The sequence below is a fragment of the Lolium rigidum genome, chromosome 1 (genome assembly GCF_022539505.1).
Source record: "Lolium rigidum isolate FL_2022 chromosome 1, APGP_CSIRO_Lrig_0.1, whole genome shotgun sequence".
Classification (NCBI taxonomy): domain Eukaryota; kingdom Viridiplantae; phylum Streptophyta; class Magnoliopsida; order Poales; family Poaceae; genus Lolium; species Lolium rigidum.
In genome coordinates this window covers 70586268-70608100 of record NC_061508.1, presented here as the reverse complement: position 1 = coordinate 70608100, position 21833 = coordinate 70586268, and the positions used below count along the sequence as shown (strand labels likewise).

The 21833-nt window shown below is 44.4% G+C and overlaps 2 protein-coding genes across 2 annotated transcripts; one reads left to right on the top strand and one right to left on the bottom strand.

Annotated features, from left to right (window-relative positions):
- The first annotated feature begins 746 nt into the window (after positions 1–746).
- Positions 747–1572, top strand: LOC124675363 (putative germin-like protein 2-1). Its single transcript, XM_047211438.1, has 2 exons — positions 747–919; positions 1037–1572. Exons 1-2 carry the CDS (start codon positions 808–810, stop codon positions 1570–1572), a joined length of 648 nt encoding a protein of 215 aa, XP_047067394.1. The 5' UTR covers positions 747–807.
- Positions 1573–4776: 3204 nt separating this feature from the next.
- LOC124646882 (zinc finger BED domain-containing protein RICESLEEPER 2-like) lies at positions 4777–11448 on the bottom strand. Its single transcript, XM_047186928.1, has 3 exons — positions 10531–11448; positions 7167–9244; positions 4777–5266 (listed from the first exon to the last, which is right to left on the bottom strand). Exons 1-2 carry the CDS (start codon positions 10856–10858, stop codon positions 7167–7169), a joined length of 2406 nt encoding a protein of 801 aa, XP_047042884.1. The 5' UTR covers positions 10859–11448; the 3' UTR covers positions 4777–5266.
- Between the last annotated feature and the right edge of the window lie 10385 nt (positions 11449–21833).

The window sequence follows — 21833 nt, the reverse complement described above, 5'->3', positions numbered from 1 at the left end:
GCGGCTTTGCCGGCCCCCCTCCGGCGGCGGCGAAGCAAGGGAGAGGGGTGGGGGGGCTAGAGGCGGCGGCAGCGGCTAGGGTTCCCCCCCCCCCTTGTCGCCAGAGGAGGGTGACGCGGGGGGAGGGGGGAATCGTTAGTGAAATTGTTATAGCAAAGTTTAGAGTTGTTTTATCTGTGAAAGAAAAACAAACTTCGTCTCCTATTCAAGATTTGAATATTCGACCCATTTAATGTTTGACTATTTTGTACCACACAAAAAAGATTACTTTCTGAAACTTTCAGAACTTTTTTCAACTCGCAGAATTTTCAGAACCTTTTTTTGGCTCATAGCCAGGGAGCAAAAAGAAAAATCTGGGCGCATCCGCTTATTACATCATTGTCAAAACTGGTCTCCCATGAACAATTCTAACTTGTTATTTTCCTATAATTTGGATGGGTGGATGGCGTCGACGTAAGTCCACCTGGGAGAGACAAGAGAGTACGTTGATGGTGTCTCAGATTGTAGAAGCATGCTTCTCGTTGAGTCGTTGACCCAAGTGGCCGGCCAGCAGCTAGGAACACGCTTTGGACCTCTTCCTGATTACCCACAGAGATACTAGTGAAGACCGTTTCTTCCATATCCTGATGTCTATGTCTGGCTTTTGTTTGAAGAGGAGAAACACTAACGGTCCTCCTATCCCTCCATCTCTCTATATATTCTTCTTCCCCAACCCTTAGAATCATCACTCGGCAGCAGCAGCAGCAGCACACGGACTACTACAGGACTAGCACCACACTCTACATTAAGAAACCAAACTCACTTGAGATGGCATTCCGATTCTTTCTCCTAGCCGTTTTGGTTGCATCGGCTTCTCATGCTTTCGCCTCCGACCCAAGCATGCTCCAGGACTTTTGCGTCGCTGACAAGACGTCGCAAGGTATGTCAATGTGTATAACCACCCATATCGTGGGTAGAATATTCGAGGTCTGAATTGTTAGTAATCACAATCTTGAGGTTAGCCTTTTTTTTTCTGAATCTGTATGCATGTGTGCAGTTCTTGTCAACGGATTTGCATGCAAGGACCCAAAATCCGTCAGCGTCGAAGACTTCTTCTTCTCCGGCCTCCACATGACCGGCAACACGAGCAACAAACAGGGCTCCGCCGTGACGGGGGTGAACGTCGCCCAGATCGCCGGGCTCAACACCCTGGGCGTCTCCCTCGCCCGCGTCGACTATGCGCCCTACGGCCAGAACCCGCCGCACATCCACCCGCGCGCCACCGAGATCCTGACGGTGCTGGAAGGCTCGCTCTACGTCGGCTTCGTCACCTCCAACCCAGACAACAAGCTCTTCGCCAAGGTTCTCAGCAAGGGGGACGTCTTCGTGTTCCCGCAGGGGTCCATCCACTTCCAGTTCAACTACGGGACCAACAGCGCCGTGGCCCTTGCGGCGCTCAGCAGCATGAACCCCGGCGTGATCACCATAGGCAATGCCGTGTTTGGATCAGAGCCGGCCATCTCAGGCGATATCCTCGCCAAGGCCTTTCAGGTGGACAAGATGGTTGTAGACCGCATTCAAGCTCAGTTCTGAAGTATCTTTTTTTTTTCTTTGTTAACGACCATAATTTGAGATTATTTCGTTCTTTGTATTCATTTATGTATTTTTTGCTTATTTGTAATTCTATACACATTTATTTGAGAAAACATCACCTGTTCTTGTGTCGTTCTACTCTTGATGAAAAATAAACTGAACGATTCCTTTTACGGTATGGAAGGGCTTTGACATGTGGTGACGTAGGCTATTTTTGTTCTTATGGATCAACAGTTCAGGATTCATGATCTGAGAGTGCGGCTATTTGGTCGTTTGGAAATCTTCTTGTGTTTGTTTGTCAAACTGTCGATCCAGCATTTATACAATCAAAATAACCTCTTAATCAAAACTACGCGCGCGAAGCCGCACCGAACACCCTAGCTCAGCGGATCTGAAATCCTAAGAGCATCTCCAGCCGCGTCCCCCAAACCGTCCCCCAAACCGCGCCGGATCGAGCGTTTGGGGGACGTGTTTCGTTCGTGCCGCGTTTGGGGGACGTCGCTCCCCAGCCGCGTCCCCCAAACGCCGCCCCCAAACATTTAAAATAATTTTTCTAGCATTTTTATTTCAATTTCCACAAACTAATACATAATTTGGAACGTGGTTTACACGAAAACACAGTTTGGAACATGGTTTTCCACAAACTAATACATAGTTTGAACCATGGTGGACACAAATATAAAATATTGCAAAGAAACTAAACCTAACTAGGCCGTGCATCGAAGGTTTCGTGTGTTCGCTGCTAAGAAAGAACACTCGAGGGCACACCTGAGTCACCTAAACTGGAAAATCCAGCGGGAGGATGGTGCCCTTGTTGGTTCTACCGATGAGGCGAACAGGCAGAAACCTCCGTGCACGTATTCGCTGCGAAGAAACAACACTCATTCAGTCGTCCTCCTCGTCGGTGCTTTCGTCGTCCCTGTCGACGTGGTAGTCCCGGAGGCAGCGCCTCTCGTCGAAGACCTTGACTTTCATGTCCCTGTTGCCGAAGTAGGAGAACACGAGGATGAAGCCGGCTTGGAGGCTGTGGTGGCGCGCGAACTTCTCCCAGCCGATGTTGAGGTACATCTTGCCGCGCGCGTCGTAGATCGCCTTGACGATCCACCGGCGGTAGCCGCACGAATGCTCCCGCAGATGCATCGTGCGCGGGCGTACGCCGCCGACGTACTCGGCGAAGGAGTCCGGCAGCCTCCGGATGCCGCGCGGGTCGCCCTTGAGGACGTGGACGAACTCGAACAGGACGTCCGGCTCCACGTCCATCTCCGACGATGATGAAGGCGGCGGCATGGAAGGCGACGGCGGCGTTCAGCTGCGCCGCGGCCACGACCACGACCACGACCACGGCCGCGGCCGCGAGGTCCGCCTCCGCCTCTACCGGACATAGCGTCGAGTCTTGTTGAGAGATGGTGGCGGCTAGGGTTTGGGAGAGAGGCGCTAGGGTTTGTGTGTGAGAGGGACGATGAGAGGCGCCCTTTTTATAGGCCGGAGGGAGGCGGAGGAGCGGTGGCGCTCATTAACGCCGGCACGCAGAGCTAGACGCGACGGGACGCGTCGCTGCGCCCTCTGCGGGAACTGCACCGTCGCTGCTCGCCAATAACTTCCGTCGCGAGGTAGGCGACGGTTAGGTTTAAATTAATTGTGCCGCTGACGGGTCGGCCCCGCCACTCCCCGCCTCGCTTTCGTTGTGTCCGGCGTCCCCGGTGCGTCCCCTGTGGGACGGGGACGGGCTCGGGGCGCCGGACACCGAATGGGGGCGCGCCGGACGAAAAAGGGCTTTGGGGGACGCGGCTGGAACGCTTTTTTTGTCGGGCGCGCCCCAAATCGCTTTAGGGGACGGTTTGGGGACGCGACTGGAGATGCTCTAACGTTACGCGACGCATATATCGGAGTTGATCCGACCCGTCGATCGGCACCGACCTACGAGGACGGAGTTACCGTCAAACGGAGCCTATAAATAGAGCTCCCCATCGAGACTCCTCCGCTCCTTACAAATTTCGCCAAAGGATAGACCGGAACCCTAATACCTATACGCCGTCGCAAGGTATAACTAATTCTCCTCCTCTGATATTTCGTTTTAGTCGTACCATATGTTGTTCAGAATCAGAGGCCCCAATCTAATCTTGGCGGAGGCGGGACTTGTTTAGTTGTTTTCCGTGACCCAAACCAAAATATCAGTTCGGCGATCATCTATTGTTTGTTCGATCACCGGTTGTTCTTTAGATGTGTTCCGTCCGCTGTAGAGTTATTTTAGCGGATTTGTTGGATTGCTGTTGCTCCTTTGGTCCTTGGCTCCCTTGATTTCATTGTGATCTCGCTCTCTAATTTGCTAATCAGGGGCAAGTTGTGCTCGTTGGGATTATGGTTCACACCGCTATTTGAAGCTGATCAACATGACTATATTGCTCTCTATCATTACTAGTTGCACGTACATGATGATCCACTTTTTTACTTTTACCAACCTAGGTGTCCTCGTCAACTCATTGTTTATTTTATACAGTTAACTTTTCTCTTATTTTGGATATGCAAGGGGTTCAAGGAAGGGCAGAATTTGGATGGTTGTTTGTAGTAGTCTGGGCGATTTTTCTGTTGCCGTTTATGCATCTTACATACTTGCTAGAATATGACTATATTGAGTTAAATGATTCATGTACCATCTTCTCATCAATTCTACATTATTGTTCCTGTCTCCAGATGCAGATTTTCGTGAAGACCCTCACGGGCAAGACTATCACCCTTGAGGTGGAGTCATCCGACACAATTGACAATGTCAAGGCCAAGATTCAAGACAAGGAGGGCATTCCCCCGGACCAGCAGCGCCTCATCTTTGCAGGAAAGCAGCTCGAGGATGGCCGTACTTTAGCTGATTACAACATTCAGAAGGAGTCCACTCTACACCTCGTCCTCCGTCTCCGTGGTGGTCTCTAAGTCTCCTTCTGAGCTTTAGGTCTTCTAATAAATTCTGTAGTTTGTCCGCACTATCTTGTGCTGATGCAGTGAGAACTCAGCAAATATTAAGTATGGTATCCTAGAACTTTGGTTGCTTAAATCAGATCATTCCAGTGTTTGCCTCTTACACATGATCCGTTCTTCTTGGTCGACGATCTGATATGAGCAGTTTTATTTGTGTGTTATAAGCTTCAAGCTTCAATTATGGCTGGTAGTTATATGTGAATACGAATGAAAAACAAGTAACACGCACAACACTGTCCGAGATTCCAATGCATTCAATTGAATCTCATGATGCTGTGTTTTACCCATCAACATGGTTATCTAATACAGTGACAACATCCATAGAACATACTAGTATTGGTAACTAGTAAATCGAACAGCGGATGGACTCATATACAGTTCACGCGAGTGTTCCTCCTCGCCAGGTCAAAGCAGTGCCAAACCATTGGCACGGTACACACACACACACACAGCTGGGCAAGATCCTTAAAGTCTAAACACAGAAAACAACATAGCATGTACACCTGAAGAATAACACCCAGAAACCAAAAATCTGGGGTGAAGAATATGCAGAAATATCTGAGACATAGCAGGGTTGCTGCGAGAACATGTGTGGAACAATAATAGGTAAGTCAGCTTAGCCAATTAGTCAATAGCATCCTATGTTAGAACAGCAGTGAGTGACGGGTATGTACGAATTGTAGCCTTCATCCAATAAAAAGTGTGCTGTGGCATAACATGTAGCCTGCAAGAACAATAGTGATCATTACCAACAGAGAGAGTTAGCAAACATGAACTAAGCAGCATTGTCTATGCAGCTGAGCGATTGTAGTTGACTACTTAGTTTTGCAATCTAGCCACGCCTGAAACATGTTCCACTAAGAGTTACTCAATCAATATAAATAACATGCTATCTATACCTAATAATAAAGGGAAAAGAGCTTCTTGTTCATCCATTTTTTATTGCCCCTAAAGTTCTAAAAATTTACCCACCAATGCCACAGGTAAGTGAAAATAACTTTTCATCGGAATAAAAAGCGCCAACGGACCACGAATGAGACCCCAATCTGCGGGGGTGGAATCTCATCGTCCTTCACTGGCCGCCACGCTGCCCCCGCCTCTTCTTCCGGCTCCCTAGCTTCTGCTGCAGTAAACCAGCCCCTGAGTCTAGCCGCTGCCATGCGTTCTACAGCGAGCGGCAACGACGGACTACCACGGTGGCGCGCTCCAGGATGGCGCAAGCAAGCAGCGACTAACCAACGCTTTCTTCAGCGACTATCCGTATTTTCTTTGTCAGGTAATTTCTCTAAATCCACCCCGGCGGAGCTCATGACTTCATGGCCAAGACCGTCGTGACTCTCTGGACAGCGGCAGCGAGCATCCATTCTGATTCTCCACGGTTCGATAATATGTTTTTTCTCACAACCAGAATGATTTATTGGTTCAGAATTTGTCTAGGAACAAAAGCAAATTCTAAAAGGCCCTGAGAAGTGAGAAGGTGATGTGCAGATTCAACTTTCTGCACTTCTCTGTCTACATCTTTGTGCTAATTGGTCTTGTCCTATATAATGAAAATAGCATTCGGTAGCCATACACTTGGTTTATTGATTGATTGATTGTAGGGACACTAGATCAGTTCAGGAATTCACCCCATCAATTTGGTTTGGTGCTTCATCATGTAATGCTAATCTGAAAATAAATTCAGCGGCAGACTCGACCTGTGGGTAGTTACGAGGATGACAATCACTACTCCCGCGCCTTCCCAGGTCTTCAGAATGCTGAACCATGTTTCACTGAATAATAGAATGGCTACAAATCTCTAGCCGTGAACGATGCTGTTCAGCTGGGCTTGTCTTTGCTAATCACAGTGTGAACCTCTTCCTAACATGGCTTCACCATGCACTTAGAGCACAAGCTCACATGAGACTCAGGTGTGTATGAACTTGGTAATAAAATGTAATAGCTCAATATCAGGCGTAGTGTCAATTTTGAAGTTTTTTTCTGAAAACGGTCTCCAAATCTAGACAAGTCTTTTGCTCTACGGGGTGACATTTTGAGAATTTAAGAATCGCTGTGATTATTTACTTACGTGAGGGATTTTTCATAATTAGCATCTACAGAGTATCAATAGTAGATTAAAGAAAAGGTAAAATTAAGTATCTTCTGTGCGATCAGGTGGACACTACGACCACCGTTAATGAGGGTGGGAAGGATGATAAGCGTCTACACAGATAAGCCGCCGTGTTAAAACAGGGGAGATTGATTTGATGGCGGTGTCCTTGAGCCATGCTTCTCAGGCTATGCCGTAGAATATTATATTCTCCCGGTGCAACGCATGGGAAAATTTCCTAGTTTCATACATACAACAGAAGATAACATGCAGGTGTAACATCCTAACTCAAGCTTTTAAGGTGTCTATGAAGGTTCTCCTATATTAGATAAGATGCAAAATTAAGCTCTGGTTCAAGAAGACAAACACCTCCTAGGAGGATTGTAAAAAACTCATCTTTTCAATGAAATGAGACGCAAAGATCCTTTGCGTTTTCTCGAGAAAAAAAAAAGATAAACACGTGCTTCTTTTCATAGGGACTCGAAGAAGATAGCAAACAAATAAACAGAAAAGCCGAAGTGTAGAACTTACCAACCTATTTAATCCAATCCCGGGTACACACAAGTGCTTCAATTGTCTTGATGTTTAATGTGCTCCATTGCTTATGAATCACCGGCCCCCGACTGCTGAATGCTGCATCACAATGAACAGCAGAACATGGCATTGCTAATACATCCTGCGCCATAATTGAGAGGGTTGGATACTTTGATGAATGACTCATCCACCAGTTTAGAATATCAAAATCATCCTTCCGTGGAACAAGGCCATCTTCAAGGTAGTTGTCAAGCTCTGACAATAGTTGACTCCTTGTCTGTGCAGTAAGATGCTGATCCCAATCTTCCAATGAATCACTGTCAAATCCATACATTTCGACATCGTGAGCTTGACAATTTGAGGTCTGAATATTCGACTGATCCATAGAGGTACAATATTCATGAAACAATTCCCTTGTTATTTCAGTTACATCATTTACATACTTAGCTGCATCAGCACCAAAAGCTCGTTTAAGACGGAACTCAATAAAAGTAATTTTGAATCTTGGATCAAGAACAACAGGCACAGACAACCACAAGTAAGAGTTTTGCCAATATTCATTGAATGCCTCCTGCATCTCTCTAACCATGCTAGCAACGTCAGTGTGTTCAGTAGATGCTTCTTCTTGCAAAATAGTCCTCACTTTCCATACTTCATGGAAGTACATATTTGCTGTCAGGCAAACAGAGCCAGAAATTACTTCAATGACTCGATAAAAAACCCTCAAAATCTTGCAGATAGGCTCAACAATTTTCATTTCATCCAGGGACACCAATTCTTCAGAAGGAAATGACTTCTTGTAATGCAGAAGTACCTCGAGTCTAAAGTAAATTTTGTGCCACCATTTTGAATCTTCATGGGGGCACTTCAAACCAACATGAGTAACAACTTCTAGAAGTTGCTGCCGAGTCAGCGATGAAGATACGCATGCTTGGATAAATCTCTCAAGCAGATCACCAACAAGGTAAAGCATTTGTTGCCCTTGTAAAATAACGCTGTTAAGCACATCATCAACACAAGCAATATTGTACAGCTGACCTCTAATAGGAAGAGAGTTCCTCTGCATGAGCATGTCCTTCAGCTTCGAGATACTTTCGTCGTTTCTTATTTCGCTGACAGATGCGAAGCAGAAAAGCTTCCTGTCAAGATTCCAATCTCTTATAGCCTCCCATATGACATTACATGCCCCAATCTCACACTCTAGCACACATGCTTCCTTATGGTGTATAATCCTTTCCAAATTAGAAGGTGCGGACCAAAATACACCGAACTTGATTATTCTCCTTTGAAGCTTCCAGTCAGCATCAATAAAATGCGCTGTCAAACATAGGTACTTTATGGTGGGCTCAGCTCCGTGAGGAAACCACACACTTGCTGATAACGAAACTCGCTGTGACGAAAGTGCAATTTTCTCCTTAAGGTCAGACTTTTCTTTCTGAAACAGAAGGGTTGAATATTCTTCCATATCTAGGCTTGAAGCCATGTTAAACATAGGATTGAGGCCCTTCGCAAATCTTTTCATTTCTTCATGCTCCACAATTGACAGGGGATAACCATGCATTACTATCATCCTAGTTAGATCTTGGTAAGATGCTTCTTGATCCAATTTCCTGGTGTGAGCAGACAAGTTACTTGGTTCTGTTGGGGTCATGCTGTCTGCTGGTAAAGCTAGAATGTGCTGATTCTGATGGTTTCTATGACCAGAAGTATTACCCTTGAGGAGCCGGCTAGCATATTCCGCAATTTGAACCTTACCATTTGTCAAGGCAGGTGAAAGTTCATCCTTCACCCTAGATTGTACACTGGATGAAAAGAACCAACTGTCCTGATGATTTGCACTAGTTCCAACCCGTGCTGAGCAAGACTGGGTGTGTCGGTTCAAATGACTTCTACCTTCTGCACTAAATCTCTTGTGGCAATGGACACAGTCAGCACCCTGGATTCTCCCCTCAACATAGACAGGCGTGAAGTCCATCCATACCTTTGATCTGTATCTGCTGTTCTCACTAATATTTACCAAGTTTATGTCATCAAGTGACTGTGGAAGAACCATGTTCACCGGATCAATGTCATTCACACCTACTGTACATAAAGTACACATAGTTTAGTTAGAATACTCTAATAATAATAAAAGATGCAGGGTATCATGCAGACAGCTGCTGCCACCCTGAATTTACACCAAACCGTCAAACAACAATATCTCTTGTAAAGTATAACATGTGACCCACACCTGATGATAATAGTCCAAACATTCCCATTCTAACCGAGACAAGAAAAAACTAGTAAAAAATTCCACTAAAGCAACCTAATCTTGACGAGGGCACAAACAAAAAAACAGAATTTAATTGCAGCCATTAATACTCCCTCCGTTCGGAAATAAGTGACTCAACTTTGTCTAGATACGGATGTAATACATCCGTATCTAGACAAAGTTGAGTCACTTATTTCCGAACGGAGGTTGTATTAAAACTACTCCTCATGCTTAAGAGTTGTCATGAAATGAATCTTATCTGTAATATAATTATAGCTTGCAAAACAAAATGGTAACTTGACTTGTAAGCAGTTATAAAGTGTATCAACAATGTGTGAGGCAATTCGAATGGAACCACCATGTGTTTTTTTTCTCATCAACAAATGCCTTACAAAGAATGTAGCTGTGACTCCGTGACAAGCTAAGATTAGCCTTCAAGAGGAAGAGGACCATACCAACACCAGTAGGCCATTCTGACCATATTGCCTGAAAGGAGTGCCCTTAGTTGTTGAAACTGAGATATTGCTAACATGTCACTTAATTTATTTATTTTTGCGGGGCAACATGTCACTTAATTAATACTCTCTAATTGCTTGGAAGCTTGAATGCTTAAAACATGGCAGACTTCTTAAGTTAATAAGCATCCAAATCTTTATAAAAGAGCGAAAAATTGATAAGGGTCAGTCTGCAATAAAGTAAATGTAGAAAATATGATTAAGGTTTACTAACTGCCACAGGGCATGGATAGTTGCCTATGTAAAAGCAGATGGACAGCTCTCTTTTCTTGTTACATTCTTGTTGGCTGGATGCTATTTTAAACTATGCCTGCATCGACTTCAACAAAAGCTTGTAACCAAACGGCAACGTATGTAAAAGCGGCTCGACCCAATGGGATCATCATAACAATGTAAATGGAACCTAAAACAGCATAAAACTTAACGAACAGAAAAGTGTGCGAAGTTGTTCCGCCCACCGGAATGCAAACAGATCCTAGAACAGCGAAACAAATACAACCTATTAAACCTTCAGATGACTGGAAGTGCACAGACACATAGGAAAATCAGTTACTCAAGTACCGAAAGTACAACGCACGAAAGAAACAAAATGAACATACCATATGGAAAGTCTGTATCTTGTAGCTCGCTCGGATCAACTCCTCCTTTTGCTCGACAGTTCTTATGGTGTCGCCACAAATGGCTCGTTCCGTTGGAGCGTCCCTCAGCACCCTTGCAACTCATGAGCGTACGGCAGTAGCGGCATTCTGCGCTCTGGATCACCCCATTTATGTATATAGGCGTGTACTCTTCCCACACCTTGGACCTCTTCTTCTTGAACCTGGATGCATCTCCATCAGAATCCAGCCCGGGTGGCACATCATCGTCGCTGTCATGCTCATCATGTTCCATAGCTGTAGCTGATACAGCACGATCAATTTTCAGCATAGCACGTGATTAAACCGCGGAGTGGATAAATACATACGGAATGAAAGCACAGTAAGCAACCTCTCACCTAAATACAGGTATGACTCTTAACCTATACCACAAAAACAGCACAAAGTTTTATAAGCACGATTTCGTATGGAGAAATGGTAGGCGCAAACGTCAGCAGTAAAATGGCAGCATGGACCTTTTTATTCGAGCTAGCTAACGTTCAGCACTAGTAGAATATGTTACAGTTTCCCCTGAAACCATCAGCTGGTTAACTCACTCACTACAAGCAAGAAAACACGGAAGAAGAGTATATGAAGAAAAACTAGCACACGTCCGTAGCAGCAAACAGGAGCCGACAGCGAACGGAATTTGGAGCCGAAAAATAAGGCACGGGGGATCGCGTTGCATACTGCTCACCGGAAGCTCAAAATTCGCCGGAAATGGGAGCGCGGGCAAAGTGAGGAACTCGGAATCAGGGGGGGGAATCAGGGAGCGGGAGATCGACGCCGGCGACCCGACGGAAGCGGCGGAGAGGGGAATGCGGGTAGGGTTAGGGCGTGGAGCTGGATGGATCTGTGGGTTCGTGGGTGGCCCGACCCAAGTTCTGGATATGGGCTTTGGCTCAGTGGCCGGCCGTGTATCCTGGGCATTTCTCGTCGGACTATGAACGTACCGGATCAAATGATACGGAGAATATCCGGTGCACCGGAGTCCTTGCGCATCCGACGCACCCAAACCTCCACAACACATGCTACACGTTTTTTTAAAAAGATCTGAAAATAATTATGCACATAGACATAGGATGTATCTATCATGTCACAAAATTCTAAGGAAAATGCTTGGTTCCTCCGGAGGCTGCGTCGCACGCTGCCTCCGGGTCGAGCGTCGTACGCTCCGATCCATCGCACGGTCCGCAGCGATGGGGACCCACCAACTGACTCGTTTCTATCCGGAGCTGCCTCCCCCTGTGAGCCACACATCCCTCCACGTGCGTGAGCCAGCGATCATTTCCCACCTTATCTCTTTCGGGTCATCTTCCTGCTTGCCCGACGGCCGCCGACCGACCTCAACCTCGGCACCCTGTTCCGCGTGGGGCCGCGCCGCCCTTGCGCGGAGCAACATTTTTGGGCTGCATCACTAAATTTTTTTAGCTTCATTACTATGAAATTTGGGCTTCATAGCAGCAAGACAATTTTGTATCTTCGGCGAGGTCTCCAGCGAGTAGTGTACGATGCTACAATAGTATAATTTTTGTGCTGCAAATGTTCTGTTGTTTTGCTACTTTAGTACAAAATTGTTGCTTCAAACACTCCGGCGAGGTCTCCGGCGAGATCGGTTTAGTTTCAATAGCACAAAGTTTTTGCTCCGGCTAGTCTCCGGCGGGTCTCCGGCGATCCCTATGTCCAACAGGTCATTTTCTTTCTTTTTTATTGGAACCGTTTTGTGCTTCAGTGAAGCAAAAGTGAGGCTTTTTGTGCTGCGACGAAGCAATATCAGGTTTTGAGGTGAAAATAGACACGTGGCAGCTGGGCAAGCCGGAGGCTGGAATCGCTCCGTGCCTCCGGAGGATTGTCAGCGTCGTCCAAATTCTAACTACAAATTCAACTCACAAGTCGAGAAATGAAAAACAACAAATTTGGCTGGGTAGTGTTTAGGTGCTCAATTCATATAGCAGTTCAAAACTTCAAAGGGATTTCTATTTTCATGCTCTCGGGTTCTTAGTTGTGCTCAGTTTTCCCCAGCCGCTTAGTTTTTCCTCAGTTTTGCCCAAGTTCTTGTCTGAAACTCTCATAAGTGCTGGAACGGCCGGTTACCCGACGGGTCAACAACTTTGGCCGTTATCTGCTGACTAGTGAGGCCACGTAGAGTCCGCAAAGACACGTCAGACCATCCATCTTTGTTTGACCGTAAGCATCGTCGTATACCTGACCAAAACGCAGACGAGTGGGGCTTCAGTATATCGAATGACAAGTGGAGCCATGATGCTGATACAAGGGGTAATACACGGGTAGGATTAGATTTTTAAACGGAGCTCTACAGCGATGGCACTGAGGAGGTGGCCTGCGGGGTGCCGAGATGAGATCGACGTCCACAAAGAACTGCATGAGGCGAGACCAGACGCATTAGATAGATATGAACTAGACGCATTTAACCATGCAAAGAAGAGAAGAAATGGTTGAGGACATCGACGACGACCTCAACACTTTGACTGACGGTGTCGGACACGAACGCGAGCAATATAGAGATAACTAGTGTCTCTCCTTTCTGGCGTGTATAGATGGGTGCTAGGGGAGTGTGGTGGCGAAGGGAAAGACCTCGCGGTGGTCTGTGGCGTCCAGCATAGCGGGCCGGCGTGGCCGTGCCCACAACGGCGTGCATGTTCGGCATTGGCATCAGCATGTACGTTCGTCATTGGCCTCGGCAGTATCTCTGGTGTGTCAGTGATCGAATGACGGGACGGGATTGAGGGTGCATCCCGACGGTGACCTAGCAGTGGCGGCGAGCATAGCCGTTCTGACCATGTCGATATCGGCATCGGCATCGTTTGGAGGCGGTGGTGCTCGAATCATGGTGGAAATTGCGATATTATTTTTACATGCATAATATATAGAAAATAGCTAGATCTCTAAATCGATGCATATGAAGCTACATATATATATTCTTGATCATAATCCCCTTATCTAATGGGGATGGATGCATGGCTTCACGTCATCGTCGCTTTCATCGTCAGTATCTTCGTCGTTCGTGTAGTAGTACTTCCTGCACATTGTCCCGTCGAACAGCTTCACTGTGAGCACATCATCGCCTTCATATTTGAAGTGTAGGAAGCAGCCGAAATCCACAGCGTGCGCGATGGCGAAATTCTCCTAGCCCTTGTCGAGGTACATCCGGCCTTGTCCATCAAATAGGATATCCACGGTCCAGAGACGAGGACCGCAGTCAGCTGCTCGCAGATACACCTTAGCGGGCTCCTGGCTGTCAAGATAGTCCGCAAACTTTTTTGGGAGTTCCTGCAAAGAGATTGAACGCCGATCGTTTGAAATTAAAGGTTTTTTAGAACATGCACATAATTAATCACATGCATCATATATGTGGGAACGTGTACGTACCTTCTTGGCCAAAGGGTCTTCATAGTGATGATGAAGAACTTCTCTATGATCAATGGCAGTGTTGACGGTGGTGGTGGCAATGATGATGATCCACCACCCCGGCCGCCCCTTCCCCTTCCCCTCCCCCTTCCCCTTCCGGTCGGCGTCCGAGACGTGGAAGTTATGGCAATGGTCAAGTGTATGTGAACGGAGAAGAGAGAGGAAGAACCTATTGACATGAGGGATGACCGTTGTGGGGGTTTATACAATAAATTAAGGAGGAGATGACCATTGTGGGGTTTGCACAATAAATTAAGGAGGAGATGACCATTGTGGGGTTTACACAATAAATTAAGGAGGAGATGACCGTTGTGGGGGTTTATATCTCAACAAAAAAGTAATGCGGACTATCTTGACGGAAATGGAAATTCGTGATAGTTTATCATTTTATCTCAACAAATAATGCATTCACCGAAATCCGCAAATATGTATGTCTCTTGTTTACACCAAAATTATACCACTTTTTAGTTTAACATTTTTAGATCGTGGAAATAATGCATAAATAGAGGTAATATAGTTAGGTGGCAAACTCGTTATTGCACATAAATAGAGGGGTGGCACTGTCCACCGACAGAGAGAGAGAGAGGGGTGGCCACAAAGAGAGAGAGAGAGAGAGAGAGAGAGAGAGAGAGAGAGAGAGAGAGAGAGAGAGAGAGAGAGGGGTGACCACAGAGAGAGACAGAGGGGTATACTATCTGTTAGATCAGTGGATCAACGGTTGGTGGAGTCGATCCGTGTGACAACGGCCCAACCAATCAGGATAAGTTTGGGCTTCTGTGAACATTTGTGACAGTACTTGAGGGCAAAACTGAGTAGTACTAAGAAACCAAGGGCACGTAAAAAGTAAATAGACTAAGGGATTCAAACAAAAGAATTACAAAATGAAAAATACATGTTTTGTACAATATAATTCATATTGGGCTACATCAAATTATTTGCAATTCAAATATACATGAGTGTGACAATTATGGCCTCATTTAGAAAAACTATGTTTTGGGGAAGATGTTTTGCAAAGGGACTTGAGTGGAAAACCATGCATCTTCATAGCTACTAGTGATTATGAGAAGTGGTAATTTATGGTAAAACTTGATTTATCTATGTTTATTAAGGTTTCCTAGGTGGTAGGTTGTGTAGGAAAACTCTATGAGTAGGTGCCACTATGTTTTTTTTTTGGTTTTTTTTTTGCGCATGAAATGACTCAATTAGCTATGTTAATCTCATTTGTTGACTCTCTGTTGACCAGCTTGAGGGTAAAACTGAGTATATTGCACTTGTCAGTCTAAGTACTCAAGGGGAAAACTGAGTACAGATAAAATTTCTGTATAAGGCCCGAGGAAATACACCAAACATCCTAGGGTTAGCCTCGTGTCGTGGTGCATGTTGCAGCTGTGCATAGCGGACGCGTGTTGCGGTACACACCACCTTCGTCTTTATAGAGCCCCTCTTTCTCTCCCTCGACGCTCGCCCACTCTCTCATTCTCACTGCAACCGCCTCTCCTGTCCCATCATCTTCTCCACAACCGAAAAAAAAAACCCCGAAGAAAACCGCCGGCGATGGAGAAGAATGAGATACCCATTGTCAATGCTTCCGACGTAGCCGCCGGCGCATCGGCCGCCGACCCTGTTCAGGCCTCCATCGCTGCTTCCAACGTAGCCGCCGGCGCATCGGCCGCCGCCCCCGTCCAGGCCCCCGTGGCTGCTTCCAACGTAGCCGCCGGCGCATCGGCCGCCGCCCCGTCCAAGCCCCCGTCACTGCTTCCAACGTAGCCGCCGGCGCATCGGCCGCAGCCCCCGTCCAGGCCTCCGTCGCTTGGGAACCGTACGAACCAGTGTCGTACGTCGCGCCGGAGAACCCCTACGACAGCAGCATCGTCGACGACGAGCCGGAGGTAACCATTTGTTCCCTTGTTCTTATCCCATTTCAATCCTTTTGTGTTAGATCTAGCGTCATTAGGGTTCGTCTATTCCTAGTTCAATCCTTTTGTGTTAGATCTTGCGTTATTAGGGTTCCTCTGTTCCTAGTTCTAGATCTTGCGTTATTAGTGTTTGTGATTTGCTTTTGTTTAAGATTCGGTTAACTTATGTGAGTAATCAATCCCATCCGGTTAATTTGTGGCGATGATGATGAATATTTGGACACAAATTGATTCAGGGTTTGGTCAGTGAACAATTGGTGTGTACAAATTTGTTGTGCATGATCTTTGGTTCACTGACTCAAATCCTGGATATAAGTGTGTCAATGTAACTGCGGCTACCTCTTTTTTTCGTGCCCATATTATCATGCATGATCTTTTGTTCACTCTCTCTTCCATCATCGTTGCAATTGACTCAGTGTTTTTTGCACGATCATTGGTGCTACGTGACAGGTGCAGAGCAGCGACGTCGACAGCAACGACGAGTCCTTCCACACCAAGACTTGTCACATCGTCAGGAGGCTGCAGTACGGCCATTACGATGGCCACTTTTCTTGAGGCGTTTACAGGTGCCCCTTCTGCAACAGGAGGCTCCGCGCGACCGACTTCAACTGCGTGGTGAACCATGCTGAATCTATTGGCAGATCCGGCGCTAGAGTTGGAACGATCGTGAACGTGCATGCATTCATGGCCCGACACAAAGCACTTGGGATTCACCTGTGAAACCTCCAAGCTTAAATTCATGTAAAATGTAGCTTATGTTGGATCTATTGATAGTACTGTTGGGTCTATCGTAAATATATATATGCTATGCTGGCTGCTGTATGCAGTTTATCCTATATTTTCTCTGGATTTGTGCCCTAGATTTCCAACCTGATTGGGTAAAAACGAAGGCATAAAGAAATGAATGGCGTTAAAAAACAGAAGGAGAAGCTGCTCTAGATTTGCTACCAATTTGGGCAATCAAGAATGAATGAGATCGAGCGAGAGAGAGGAAAAAGGTGCATTGAAAACTGCTAATCTGGGCCAAAGAGACAGAAACAACTCGTGCCCACATCCCAGACCCACACGGCTCCACACGCTATGGCCCCACATGCTACGGCCCCACCAATTTGGGCAAACACGGTCTCGTCTTGTCCCACGCGGTCCCTTTCTACCAGCCCCACATGACGCGGCCCCACTCGTTAGCATGGAACGGTCAACTGAACGGGATTCCTCCCGTCCGAGCTCCTTGTGAGGGTTTCAGACAAGGGCTTGGGAAAAACTGAGGAAAAACTAAGTAACTGGGGAAAACTGAGTACAACTAAGGACCCGAGGGCACGAAAATAGAAATCCCAACTTCAAATTAACTACTATTCACAACATGTTTTGTCTTTTTTGTTTCTCGGCCTGTGGGTTGAATGTACTTCCTCCCTCTTACAAAATTTGCCTTAACCTTTTCAAAATTTAGATGTACCTACACACTATTTAGTATCTAGATACAACTAAATCTAGATGTAGTTAAGACATGTTTCGTACCAAAACTTTGAGGTTTGATACATGCATACTGTGCAAATTCATATAATTATTCTCAGAAAAAACTGAAAACTTTTTAATAAAGTTATAGCATCTCGTGGCTGGTGCACCAGTTGAAAGAAAACCTCGGGTGCACAGGATATAGTCTGCTCAAACACTAGTTGGAAACTAGGTATAGGTGAGGATGCTATTATGTGGCGCACCAGGCCAAGTGCGCCACTGAAATAGCATATTTGTGGCGTACCTGCCACGCACGCGCGCTAGAAATAAGGTGGGCACCACCCCTGCCAGCCCCTTCACTATTTCTGTGGCGCATGATGATCCACAAGTATAGGGGATCGCCCAGTCTTCGACGAAAGTAAAACCCAAATTTATTTATTCGACACAAGGGAAGTCAAAGAATATTTATAAGCTTTAACAGATGTGTTGTCAATTCACCTACACTTGGAAATAGACTTGCTCGCAACAGTTTATCAGTAGTAACAGTTTTATAGTAGTGGTAGTAGTGAAGTAACAGCAGTAATGAAATAAAAACTGCAGTAGCAATGATTGCAGTAGACAGCATGATTAAAATACTAGAGGTCCAACAATAGTTTGGGTCGCTCCTTCCTCCTTTCGCGCGATCCCCATTGTGGCACTCTAATGGCTGCACAAAAATCATCAAAGGGCAAGTTGACAGCCTTATTGTAAATTTTGTAGTGAACCATGGGGTTAGGCAAATTCGAACTGCATCTAAAATCCTGCACCACAGACATAGTTAGTTTTCCATATTTGTAAGGTTCACCATCAACAAAACTTTACAACCCTGCATTGGAGATCGAAGTCTGGAAATCCTGCAGAATCCCTGCAGCACTCATGAACTTCGAACATGGATAAAGAGAAGGGAAAACTTCTTCTTCCCGGTGGACCATCATGACTTCATTCAATTCCAATTCATGTTGAATGAGTTGGTGTGCATTGTCTTCCATCTCTGAAGTTTTTAACAAACCTCATAAAAAATGATTTTAGGACAAACAAATGAAGGAGAGCACCATAGAGACTTGTAAGAGGACTAAACATGCATCAAAACAACTTATCTAAGCATAGTACAAGCATGCAAGCTCACTTAACATGTCACCTACAGCAGCAAAATACTCAAGAAATACTCCACCAAACATAATTCTACTTGGATAATCGGAGGAGTCACATACCGAAGAGGAAATACTTCAAATTTCAGCAAGAAATATGGGCTGAGCAAGGAGATTGAAAATTCGCGAGCAAGAACAGCAAGAACACGGGTTTGAGCAATGGTGGTGTGTTTTTTCGGGAGAGAGAGTGGAATTGCAGAGGGGAGAGCAAGTGGAGGGCCAGGGGGCCACACCAGGCCATGGTGCGGCCAGGGTGCCTCCCGCGCCACCACATGGTGTGGTCGGCTGGTGGGTCCCCCTGGGTTGCCCCAGGCCTCTCTGCCCCTTTTCATGCGTAAAATTGGTGTAGAGGTTTTTTGGAATTTTTTGAGAAACTTTATTTTTGGACAATTTTTAGAATTTGAATAATGATTCTAACACAAGAAAAAATTTATGGAATGATGAAAAACAAATTCAAAATCAAATCTAAAGAAGTTCTAAAACATTCTAATATGAAATTAATCAATGGTACATAGGTGAAAACATAGTTTCATTCATTCAAAATTACTTTGTTAACAAGGTTGATCAAGTCTTGTTACCAAAACAATTTCATATGAAACAAAACTTTGCATTTCACTAAATGATTATGTTACCTCAATCTTGACAAGCATAGTCCCTATTATGACAATATCATTCTCTTTCTTTGGCATTGACGTAGGTAAATGGAATTTCCCAATCTGGATGGTCTCAATGTTAATAATTGAATTTAAACCATATTTCCTATCAATTTTCTTGGGAAAATAAACCATGTGCTCTTTGTCATCAATATTAAAAGTTACTTTTCCTTGGTTGCAATCAATAACAACTTCTGCAGTGCTAAGAAAAGTTCACCCAAGAATAATAGACATATTATCATCTTCAGGCATTTCCAGCACAACAAAGTCAGTTAATATCATACAGTTATGCGCCACTTGAACATGAACATCCTCACATATACCAACAGGAATAGTAGTAGACTTATCATCCATTTGCAAGGATATATCAGTTGGCATTAATTTTTCTAGATCAAGTCTTCTATAGAGAGAAAAAGGCATAACACTAACTCTTGCTCCCAAGTCACACAAAGCAGTTCTAACATAATTATTTTTGATGGAGCATGGAATAGTGGGTATACCTGGATCTCCAAGCTTCTTTGGAACCTTGTCATTAAAAGAATAATTAGCGAGCAATAGTGGAGATTTCCTTATTTGGAGTCTTCCTTTTATTAGAGACAATATCTTTCATATACTTTGAATAAGGAGGCAATTTAATAGCATCAGTCAAAGGAATTTGCAAAAAGAAAGGTTTCATCCATTCACGGAACTTGTTATAGTGTTCTTCTTCCTTTGATTTGTGTATTAGGAAAAGGCATTGGTTTTTGCACCCAAGGTTCTCTCTCACTACCATGTTTATTAGCAATAAAATCTTCCTTAGTGTACTTTGTATTTTTAGTATGCTTTTCAGGTTCCTCTTCAATTTATTCTTTATCGAAAGCATCATTTATCATTACCACTTTCAGTTTCAGCACCAGAGATAGATATACTATTAGGATCTTTAGCAGGTTCAGAGGATTCTACAACAGTTCTATGTTTCTTTTTCTTTTTGTTAGACTTAGTCCTAGCATCATTAGCTTGTTGAGAATCTTGTTCAATTCTCTTTGGATGTCCCTCGGGATATAAAGGATGCAGAGTACTAGCACCACTTCTATTACTTATATCATAAGCATGTTTTTCCCTAGAAGCATCAACTAGCAAATCTTTTTGCACTTTAGTGAGCTGATCAATTTGAGTTTGAACCATAAGAAAATGTTTAACAAGCATTTTAACATCATTAGAGGTTCTTTCCACAGTATCATGCAAATTATTGATAGCTCTAGAATTTTCCATTAGATGATTCTCCACTCTCTTATTAAAATTATCTTGCTTAACAATATAATTATCAAATTCATCTAATCATTGATCAGGAGGTTTGGAGTAGAGAATATCTCTACTATCAAAACGTTGCGGAGAGTGTACCTCAATAGTGGAAGAACGAGGGATTGACTTATATAATTCCTCTATAGGTGGTAAATTCTTCACATCTTCAGATTTAATACCCTTCTCATTAAGAGATTTTTTTGGCTTCCCTCATCACTTCATCATTTAATTCAATCATTCCCATTTTCTTCGGTGTTGGTGTCAGCTCAGGTGTAGTCCAATCATCATAATTTTGCTTATTTTAGCCAATAATTCCTCAGCTTCAGCAGGAGTTCTTTTCCTGAAAACACAACCAGCACAACTATCCAGGTATGTCCTAGATTTAAAAGTTAGTGCATTATAGAATATATCAAGGAGTTCATTTTTAGCTAATGGATGTATAGGTAGTGCTCTAATTAAAGAACAAAACCTTGCCCAAGATTTAGGCAATTTCTCTCCTTCTACCTGCACAAAGTCAAAGTTTTTCTACAAAGTAGCATGTTGAGCACTAGCAGGGAAATATTTCTGAAAGAAAGCATTAACCAAACCAATAGGACTATCAATAGATCCAGGAGACAAATTATCATACCAAATTTTAGCTGCACATTTCAACGAAAAAGGGAAAATTTTAGTGACAAAGTAAGTGTGTTTCTTAATATCATCATAGAATAAATTGCTCAAAGTGGAGAGTTCATTCATGTTTCATAGCACTTTCATTTTCAGTACCACAAAAAGGTTTTTTCTCAACAATATATATATATATATATAAGAGAAATCCAGAGAGAAATTATAATCCTTATCTGTAATGTTTATGGGAGATGTGGCAAACTTAGCATCAGGAGACAGTTTATATCTAACAGCTTGTCTTGCAATAAGACTTTTAATAGTACTTGCATCTCTAGTAGCATGGCATTCTTAAATGAAGTCATCATCATGTTCAATATAAGTTTCATCAAGATCATACTAGGATCCCCTCTAGCCATAGGTGAACTAACAAGTGTAATAGTATTTTCAGTGTTTTCAATTTATTTACCTCTAGCAATTGTAGTATCTAGAAAAGGACCTAATGAACCACTCTTATCAAGCACAGTAGAAGCATCATCAAAATTATCAGGAGCATTTTCAGATTCAGCAGAAGTAGCAGTATGTGTAGCATGTGGATGTGGTGGAGTAAGAAGCTTACTCATAACAGATGGTGAATCAAGAGCAACAGAGGTGTTCAGAGTTGTACCTCTTCTTGATAAACTGCAGCGAACTGTATCACCTTCAAGTGGGCTTATAAATAAAGCTATGCTCCCCGGCAACGGCGC